The 9,778-nt window shown below is 39.7% G+C and overlaps 2 protein-coding genes across 2 annotated transcripts; one reads left to right on the top strand and one right to left on the bottom strand.

Annotated features, from left to right (window-relative positions):
- Nucleotides 1-235: 235 nt before the first annotated feature.
- LOC112179612 (malate synthase, glyoxysomal) lies at nt 236-3,446 on the bottom strand. Its single transcript, XM_024318074.2, has 4 exons — nt 2,762-3,446; nt 2,024-2,352; nt 1,592-1,922; nt 236-1,186 (listed from the first exon to the last, which is right to left on the bottom strand). The coding sequence occupies exons 1-4, from the start codon at nt 3,161-3,163 to the stop codon at nt 527-529; spliced, it is 1,722 nt and encodes a 573-aa protein (XP_024173842.1). The 5' UTR covers nt 3,164-3,446; the 3' UTR covers nt 236-526.
- Nucleotides 3,447-5,331: 1,885 nt separating this feature from the next.
- On the top strand, nt 5,332-7,934 carry LOC112180463 (cyclin-dependent kinase G-2). Its single transcript, XM_024319028.2, has one exon. The coding sequence runs from the start codon at nt 5,703-5,705 to the stop codon at nt 7,686-7,688; it is 1,986 nt and encodes a 661-aa protein (XP_024174796.1). The 5' UTR covers nt 5,332-5,702; the 3' UTR covers nt 7,689-7,934.
- The last annotated feature ends 1,844 nt before the right edge of the window (nt 7,935-9,778 follow it).

Here is a 9,778-nt window from a genome sequence, read left to right as displayed (position 1 = left end):
ATGTGGACTTCGCTTCTAAGACTGGAATCAACTAGAAGTTTTGGACGTGATCTGCAAGGCACAGAGATTCTGTCCATCACAAGCCATAAGCTACTGGGATAATAATAAACCTAGGATGACTAGGGATGTGATTAGGAGTCCTTATTCAACCAGAAAACTTGATTCTTATCATTAGGACAGTTTACCAATACCACAAGCTTACAGCAAAGAATATATTTTTTCGTTCAGGAACAGAATCTTCTCAAGTTAGAACCATTCAAAAAAAATTTGTTTTTATTTTCCAGTAACTGAAGCAATAATGATGTAATTAAAAACATTGATAATATGAAAATATCAATATCATTGATCATATGTTATATTCAATCATAGCACATAACAACAGGAATTCATATGTATCCATATGATATATCTTCCATTATGTAATAACTGAAAGTCGATCCAGTTATTGAAGAGAGAGTACATTATTGATTTGACAACAACAACAGAGGTAAAACTAGATGATGATGATGATGTTGATGAGGTGCATTTAGAGCCTGGATGATGCCTTGGGGTGGTGCAAGACGATATGATTATAAGCGTCGAGAGTCAGAAAATCGTCTAGAGTTTGCGCTGTGCATTGCCTTGCGAACATCTTGCAAGCCTCTCTGTACATTCCCTTCTTAAATTTGTCCTTCCCAACCTCTCTTTCAATCCTCTCCATTTCGTCTTCCACCACTCTCCCAAACAGTTCCTTCCCCACTCTCACTCCAAGTCCATCCCCATCCAACTCCACTCCATACTTGATCCACTGCCAGTTCTGAACCCTGCTTATCTCAGCTGTTGCAGCATCTTCCATGAGATTGTAAAGTGGCACCGAACCAGCTCCGGTTAGCCATGCTGCCAGGTACTGGATCCCCACCCGGGTGTTCAGCCGGAGACCCTCCAGGGTTCGGACTCCTCTAGGCCTCTGCAAGAGGTCTTCTTCGGTTATGGAGGATGCATGTTCTCGCCTCATGGTTTGGATTTGGTTGGGGGTGTTGCGGCCCATGTTGTTTGTGAAGATTTCCATGCAGGCTGGGATTAGTCCTGGATGTGCTGCCCAAGTTCCATCATGTCCTGCTTTCACTTCTCTTAGCTTGTCCTTCCTCACCAAATCCAATGCTGCTTCATTTGCTACTGGATCATCTCTAATTGGAATCTGAGCTGCCTGCTCATCAATTCAAAATAAACATCCTTCATTAATACTCATGTATTCAACATTTCAAACAACAAAACTTCATATAGCCAAGAAAGAACTAGCTAGTCCCATATGTGTGTACGACTACAAGAGATGCACAAAGCTTGTATATGGTTCTGCATATCCATGGCTGTTTCTTGAATTTATGGTCTGGATCCTTAGTCTAACAACTTAACATACTGGGTTGTTTCGCAAGGGAGCATTACTTTGTAATTCCATATCATTCGATTAGCTAGGGAATAAAGACTTTTAGGCCATTATGACCGGTATGAAATGCAAAGAGCCTGTGTATGACTGCATAATGATGCTATATATGTGTGACAGAAATGCTTATAGCTAGGCATACACAAATAATGGAGATCAAGAATCACATACCATGCCTCCCATGGCGTGGGCACCGCGCCTATGGCAGGTCCTGATGAGGAGATCAGAGTAACTCCTCATGAAATGTTGATTCATGCCAACTAGAACCCGGTCAGGCAATAGGCGGTCAGGGTGAGCCTGGAAGGTCTTGACATAGCTGAAAATGTAATCCCATCTTCCACAGTTCAAACCAACAGAGTGATCCCTAAGCTCATACAGGATTTCATCCATTTGAAACACAGCTGGAAGTGTTTCGATCAGAACAGTGGCTCTGATGCTTCCTCTCTCTATCCCTACCATCTTCTCTGCCTTCTCGAACACACAATTCCATATCTTCGCTTCCCTGCAGCCAAAATTGTGCAGCTTGTGTCAGTCTTCCATTATCAATTGGAGAACTCTGTTTGAACTGTGAACAAACAAGTATAAATAATGAATATTCCTTACCTTGAATGCTCCATTTTAGGGAGGTAGAAGAAAGGTCCAGACCCTTCACCTTGGGTGCGGCGGAATGCTGCATAGTTGTGGTAGAAGTAGAGACCAAAGTCGACAAGGCAACCAGTTGCAGGCTCACCATCAATGAGAATATGAGCCTCAGGCAAGTGCCAACCTCTTGGACGCACAAAAAGCTTGGCTATGTTGTGATCGTTGAGCTTGTAGACTCTGTTTCTGGCCTTATCATGGAAAGTTATGCTCCCATCAACAGCATCTTTCAGGTTCACTTGGCCTCTTATTAGATTCTCCCAGCTTGGTGAAAGTGCATCTTCAAAATCAGCCTAACCAAATAAAAAAAAGTCGCTTCATGTCGTACTAACATATTCACTTCTCTAGCTAGGTGGTCTTACAGGAAATAGATATAGTCGGTAAAAACGGTATGATTTTTAAGAAATTCTTCAAAAGTATTAACTATCGAGTAGTCAGTCTAGAGTTAAAAAAAAAAAAAAAAGTCTAGTGTTTGAAGATATATATATAATAAAATATTGATAGAACTTCTAAAATGTGTTAAAAGAGTATAACATAAACATCTAATATTTTCGTAGATGACGAATAAATATCTAAATTATTATTGAAATTTTACTATGCCTGTCATTTTGTGCAGGCTGAAACACCTCAGCAAGGCGTGACACCTATAGAGATTAACATGTATATGTGTACCAAAGTTAAAACTGATCATTAATTTCTCACCATGAAAACTTTTGCTCCAGAATTGAGAGCATTGATGACCATCTTCCTCTCCACAGGTCCTGTAATCTCCACCCTCCGATCAGCCACCGCTTTCGGGACCGGTGCACAAACCCAATCCCCTTCCCTTATGAACTGCGTGGCGGGGTCAAACCCGGGTAGACCACCCTCATTGTATCTCCTCTTAGCTTCCTTCCTACACTCCAATGCATACTTAATCCTGTTCCTGAACTCCCTCTGCAACTCCACCACGAACTGCAAAGCCTCCTTGCTCAGAATCTTCACATACTCTTGGTCATACCGTCCCCGAATTTCAACTCCATCGGGGGCTTCGTAGCCCCCTCTTGCACCAGTGTTCATGTTCGTCGCTGGTGCAGGGTACCCGTACGAGCCAACTCCCATCATGTTTTCCTTTCCCCTCTAAGAATCTATGCTATGCTTGTTATGGAATAGTGGAAATGAGGAATGGTATAATCAGATATATAGAGGCGTATGTGAAGCAGTGGATAGGGGCGAAGAGTACTATCGTCATGGGCTGAATGGTTTCGGTGCATGGCGTTATGTGCGTAAGGTGATGAGGGATGTGATGCAAGTGATTAAATCACGGAGGAGGAGATAAGGGGTGGCGGTGCCTTGAATTTTGTGCCTGCCTAGGGGGTTGAGACAATTAGAATATAGAGGATTGGTGTATTGATGATTTTGATATCATCAAAAAAGTTTTATCATTCCTTTGGATAGGACCGTAGGAGTATTTAACTCCGATGCTGTTGATAATGTGTTGCATGCACATGCTTAACTAGCTAACAGTATTTGTGGTTTTTATGGGAATTTGATGAAGCTTAGAGATATTTTATCAAACAACTTTTGTTAGCGAGAATATATTTAGAGTTAAAATTTTATAATTTTGATGTATGTGATATTAGGATCCGGCTTCTCTAAAGTGAGAAGTCTGTAAATTTACTTCAATTTCATAAAATCTGAATTCTCTGTAAAATCTGAATTCTCTGTCTAATCGTTCTAAAAATTATTAGTTTTTCTTTTCTTTTCTAAACCCCGTTAACTCGAGCAAAAAAAAAAAAAATTGAACCCCTTCACGTACGGTCTTTATCCTATGCGTGGCTTGTTACTCTTTCTCTGTGCTTCCATGAAAACTCCCCCATGGTTACCAGAAAACATAAATACAATCAGATTCAGTTGAAGAACTAGCCATACACAAAGGCAAAGTAGCTGCACCAAGCACCCCAGTCTTTCTAATAATTGTGAAGGGATCTGCTCCAACTTTGAAATGGTCATCTTCCATAAAATCCCTTAACCTCTCTTACTTATTCAGTGCTAATGGAACAGGCTCCCTTGTTTGTGATAACTGATAACCATTCTTCGGTGACCGGGTATCTGTCAAAACCTTGCTGCCACTTTCTTCCACCATGATTTCAATCTGGGTTTTAATCAAATTGGATACCAGAGCTTGACGAATGAATTGAAATTCGAAGAAAGCCAAGCTTTCTAAGAATGAAGCAAATGGGGAAATACAAAGAAAAGATAGATGCTTATAAGTTCTCTGAGTTTGAGTTCCCCATAATCTGAAAATTAAGCTTTCTGATTTATATCTTAATGTTCTTGAAGGATTCTAGATCTTATACATTGTGGTTTGAAACTTTGAATGGAAAACTATGGGTTTTTTTTTTGTCCAATCGGGTAGATGTAGATCAGTTTGAAAGGAAAAAAAGCCCAAAATATGGGACAAGCTGATGTGGCGATGATCTAACCATTGGAATATCTCAATGGCTATGATTTTATGAAATTCATAACTTCAGAGAGATATTCACTGCAGAGGAGCTCAATCCGTGAGATTATATGAAATTATGAGGCGGTCCAAATAGAAAGAAGTTAAGAAAATTCAAAATGGCATGGACATTATTAGGAACCCAACCTCAAATTCTCGCTAAACAAGTATAGAAGGATGGAAGAGTAACCAAACATATAAAGCAGAGCAGCATGCTTTTAGCGTTTTGATAATTTCTTAATGTGTGAGTTATTTAAGTTTCATTACAAAAGAGATCTCAAGCTTTACATTTGCAAGATTTGTTACACACTTCTCCAACACCCCCTCTCAACAGATGACTAGATACATACATGTTATACACGAGCCCCATAATGTCGTTGAATATCACAACAAGCATCTATACATTCAACCCAAAATCAATTAGTAATCGAAATGCTCAAATTTTATCAATTATTGTTTACAACTTTATTATTTTTGAAGTGATATACGGTTATCCAATCTATAGAATTTCACAACTAGAATTTTTTCTACATACACACTGACAGTGCAAGTGATCATTATAAGGTGATCTCAAACCTTTAATATTTATAATCAAACTTTTTTTTAATAATCAAGAAATGTATTTGGTGTAATTTAATCATCTATTCATGTTAGTGCAAGTGCACGTTGGTATTCTAAATTTTCTGCCGTCTATAACCTCACCAACTAGGATTCCTTGACAACACAAATTGGGCCACAGGTAGGCCCAAACAGAAAATCCCATTCCTTGACGGTTAAGAAAAGTACTATATGACAGCAAAATACATGTAAATTCCAACCGACACCAAAACCTATATATTCACCCGCCAGCTCCCAAAACCATCATAACGGCGCGAAGTGAAGAAGAAAGATTTCTTCTCATCGGTGTTCGAATAGATCCTGAGCTTTTCTAATCGGCGGTCTCATATCTCGATTCCGGTAAGGCCTTCCGATACCTGTGAATTTCTCACGGCTCCCTGAAAAAACGAGTTCTAGGGTTTTTCATATCTGCCTTTGATTAAAAAAAAAAAAGATTGAATTTTTGCTTTTGGTTATAGATAGTTTTGATATTGGGAGTTGGTGTAGTGTTTTGTAATATTTGAGTTTTATCTTTGACTAAGAAGAGCTGTGGTTGTTAATAATATGGCGACAGGGCAGGTTGATGTTCTGAGAAGAAGGGATTCTCCTAAATACTCCAGGAGAGAATTTGGGTATTATAAGAATGGGTTCTCTGGTGTTAAGCTGAGCCATGGCTGCAATGATGGTGGCAAATTTAGAGATGAAGTTCGCGATTCGCGAAGATGGAGAGGGCAATCAAATGCCTCAGAATCGTTGGTTGAGACCAGAAAAACTCCGGAGAAGGAGAAGGAGAAGAAGAGGAGGTTTTCTCCTGTTATATGGGACAGAGAAGAGAAGAAATTAGTAAGGGTATCATCGAAGAATGGAGTTGTTCCAGTCTCAGTTGTTTCAAGATCACCATCTTGTGAGGTTCATGATGTTGTCTCCGAAGGAGTCGACATTGTTCAATTGCTTCCTGAGATCAGGAAGAGGAAGTCTCCGGTTACAAGTGACAGGGAAGAGAAGAGAGTGAGGATATCATCAAAGAATAGATTTGTCCAGGTCACTCCTCCATCTAGTGTGATTGTTTCCGATGGGGTTGTTTCAAATTCTCCTGCTTCACAGACTCGGTCTCATGGAGTGGAGGGTTCTGAAGATAAACCTTCTGTGGCAGATGGGTTGGTGGAGATTTCTCAAATGGAAGCCCCTGCTGATTTGCAGGTTCGGCGGCATTCCGAGGTTCCAAATAACCTGGATGACAAAGACCAGACTAGAATCTCATTGTCAAGATGGGCATCTGACATTGACTCTCCAAGGGATGATGTTAGCTGCAGCTCGACTCCTGAAAATGGCGAAATCCGAAGAGAAGGCTCAGTTGGGGATAGGAGCAGAACTTCTAGCTCTGTCAGTGGAGATGGTGGAGAAGAGATTGGTGGACATGTTGGCAATGCGGGCGTTGATCAGCTGTATCCTGATTCAGATGACGAAAATATTGCTCGGATTGAAGAGCCTGCAGTGCCCAGGGGAAGAAGTGCAAACATGCTTCAGGGTTGCAGAAGTAGTGAGGAGTACTATACTAGTAATCAAGAGGCACTGGGTGAAGGCACTTATGGTGTAGTCTACAGAGCGAGAGATGAACAAACTGGGGAAATTGTAGCCATGAAGAAGGTGAAGATGGATAACCGCGATGAAGGTTTCCCTATTACATCATTGAGAGAAATAAACATTCTTTTGTCATGTAATCACCCTTCCATTGTGGGTGCGAAGGAAGTTGTTGTGGACAAGGATGGTGATATTCTTATGGTTATGGAGTATATGGACTATGAGCTCAAGTTTCTAATGGAATCGATGGAGCAGCGATTTAGTATAGGCGAAGTTAAATATTTGGTGAAAAGGCTGTTGGAGGGTGTAAAGTATCTTCATGATAATTGGGTTCTTCACAGAGATCTGAAAACTTCAAACATGCTTTTGAACAAGGAGGGTGAATTGAAAATATGTGACCTTGGGTTGTCACGCCAGTATGGGAGTCCCCTGCAGCCTTATACTTCCAATGTAGTCACTTTGTTGTACAGGGCACCTGAACTTCTATTAGGTCAAAAGCAGTACTCTACAGCAATTGATATGTGGTCAGTTGGATGTATAATGGCTGAACTTTTGGCCAAAGAACCACTATTCAGTCCGAAAACGCCAACCGAAGTTCATCAGCTTGATGCGATTTTTGATACTCTTGGTGCACCAAAGGAGACAGATTGGCCTGGAGTATCCAAATTGCCAGTGTTTAAATCTATTAAAATTAAAAAAGGGGAGAACAATCTGCGCAAGAAATTTTGTGGGACATGTTTCACAGGATCACCAATGCTTACTGCTTCCGGGTTGGATCTGTTGACAAAACTTTTAACATATGATCCTGAGAAGCGCATAACAGTGGATGATGCTCTTAGCCATGACTGGTTTAAGGACTACCCTGAACCCAGCCCTTTTAAACCTTCTCCTAGTGTTCATGACAACTACATCCTCAAGCAGCAATGGGAAAGGGAGCGTCAGAAAAGAAAGAGATCGAGAGGAAAGTGAGCGTCGTAAAAGGGAGAAAAGGCATTAGTTTTGGATTTTGATATGTAGAAATTTTGCCTAGGCATTTGTGAAGGTAACAGAGTGCAGGGTCTTCTAGAAGGTACAGAAAATGAGTTGCAAGGTTATGTTGCTCTGTATATAAAGGTGCGGATAGTAATGTTGATCGAGAAGAATAGAAAAAAAAATTTAATTTGTATTTCCATATCTCAGCCAGTGTACATATTGGATTTTCATTCCGTTATTTTATACTTTCGAGCTGTTTGTTTGCTTTGTTCATGTTAGCCTTTTTGTGCAAGTGATTTGGGTCCTGAAAAACCTGAGAAGAAGAGGAGAATGCAACTGGCATTTCAGACTTGGGACAGGAAGGATTGCAATTGTAAGTTATTTCATTACCATGAGGTCATAGATGTAAAATGTCAGTTCATGTATTGATGTCCTTCATGATTCTCAATCTGTTTCACATATGGTTCATACACTTCGCCAGGAATATAACAGAAATTCCATTAGGCCCTTTGCTAGATGGGAGGCATAGTGTTAGGGACTTGTAACCAATGTATTGCATCACCAAAAAAATTTCTGTTTGGGTTTCACTGGTTTTGAATTCACCCAATATGAAGCTCACTTTTAACTTCTATCAACCAGTGCCATTCCTAACTCGACAATTACCTTGCTCTGGTGATCAAAGAGGGTTTTTGCTTGCCTGCAGCTAGACCGCTTGGCTGGTGAGGTTTCATTTAGAAGTTCAAGATTCCAAGGGCTTCTGCTTTTATCCAAATTTGTTGTTAGGTATTCATATTTAGATCAGTTATCAAATTTGGTTAATCTTCTCTTCCCTCCAGTTTTATGAGAGCTATCATGTTTCACAATATGTCACTGAAATCTGATAACAGATAAATCCAAAGTTAAATGAGCATGACAGGGTCTTCATAGCCAATCAGAGCAGCTATACTTGAGTTTTCAATGTGGAGAGGGAGTCCATTGCAGATTTGGACCAGATAGGACCTGACCACCTTCTTCAATTGTAAACTCCAGATTTCCATTCTTCTGAAGTTCTCGAGATGAGCTGATTCATTGTTTGAGCTCATCACTAGTTCACTACATACATATTTGTTACTTATTTGTAATGCCAACTGTTAATCTAGTTTTACATTCCATTAGTCATTACTCATTAGTTGTATGGTGAAATTCTCACCTTCCTTCTTCCTGCAAATAATCTTGATGCGTGTCGAACATACTAGACCGACCTTATAGTAGACTAAAATTCTCGTCATTTAAACAAGTGTATAGTGATACAAAAATAATTGAATACTAAACAAAATAGAGGAACAGAACACCCAAACTTTTTACAAGCTTCGACTCAAGGTCTCCCTTGCACTAAAAATTCTCACCATCTCTACTCCCCAATATGGATACGTGCCATATTCCAGTCAAAATTCGTTAATAATATCATTGTTTTACAAAATTTAAATGTGATATTAATTCAACAACACGTCATCTCAATAACGAAATAAGTCATATCATATGCGTAAGGGCATCTTTAACAATGGAGTTAAAAGCCAAAGTCATTTGCAAAATTTGACTCCCCTAAAGTCATCACTATTCATTCTTATTTTGCATCTCCAACCATCTTTAGTCAAAAGTCAAACTCATTTAATCATTTTAGACAACTATTTAACTACAATATGAATTAAAACACAATTACTTTATTATCTACGGTTGATTTTAATCCATGACATTTTTTACACCGTTAGATTAGAAATTCAGTATATATATATATATATATATATATATGTATTTACTTTTTTATGTTTAGAAAGAATTAATCTGGGCCTTTCATTTTAAATAGAATTAATGAAGTTGAATCTGGGCTGTTCGATTACTTACAGTTGGAAGACTTCTGCTAGTTCTGCACAGGCGGGCCCCATGTGTCGGTTGCATCTCCATCGCGTGTCTCGCCCGTCAACCACGGTTGTGCAGTTATTTTGTCTTTATCCGCGAGTCCCTTCTGTCTTCTCCCTCTGGCGCGTCAACTTCTTCAGCTGCAATTGCAGCACATGCAGCTGGGGGCCACCATTTCTCTCCCCTCACAG

The sequence above is a fragment of the Rosa chinensis genome, chromosome 7, assembly GCF_002994745.2.
Source record: "Rosa chinensis cultivar Old Blush chromosome 7, RchiOBHm-V2, whole genome shotgun sequence".
In the NCBI taxonomy this organism is placed as follows: domain Eukaryota; kingdom Viridiplantae; phylum Streptophyta; class Magnoliopsida; order Rosales; family Rosaceae; genus Rosa; species Rosa chinensis.
Note: the sequence above shows the minus strand (reverse complement) of the source record. Positions and strands in the feature narration are given on the sequence as shown.

Excerpts from the sequence above, each read along its gene's own strand:
- LOC112179612 (XM_024318074.2), bottom strand. The coding sequence starts at position 3,163 with ATGATGGGAGTTGGCTCGTACGGGTACCCTGCACCAGCGACGAACATG. Across the intron at positions 2,353-2,761 it reads CTGGAGCAAAAGTTTTCATG|GCTGATTTTGAAGATGCACT; the intron begins GTGAGAAATTAA and ends TTATTTGGTTAG. Across the intron at positions 1,923-2,023 it reads CCTAAAATGGAGCATTCAAG|GGAAGCGAAGATATGGAATT; the intron begins GTAAGGAATATT and ends TTTTGGCTGCAG.
- LOC112180463 (XM_024319028.2), top strand. The coding sequence starts at position 5,703 with ATGGCGACAGGGCAGGTTGATGTTCTGAGAAGAAGGGATTCTCCTAAA.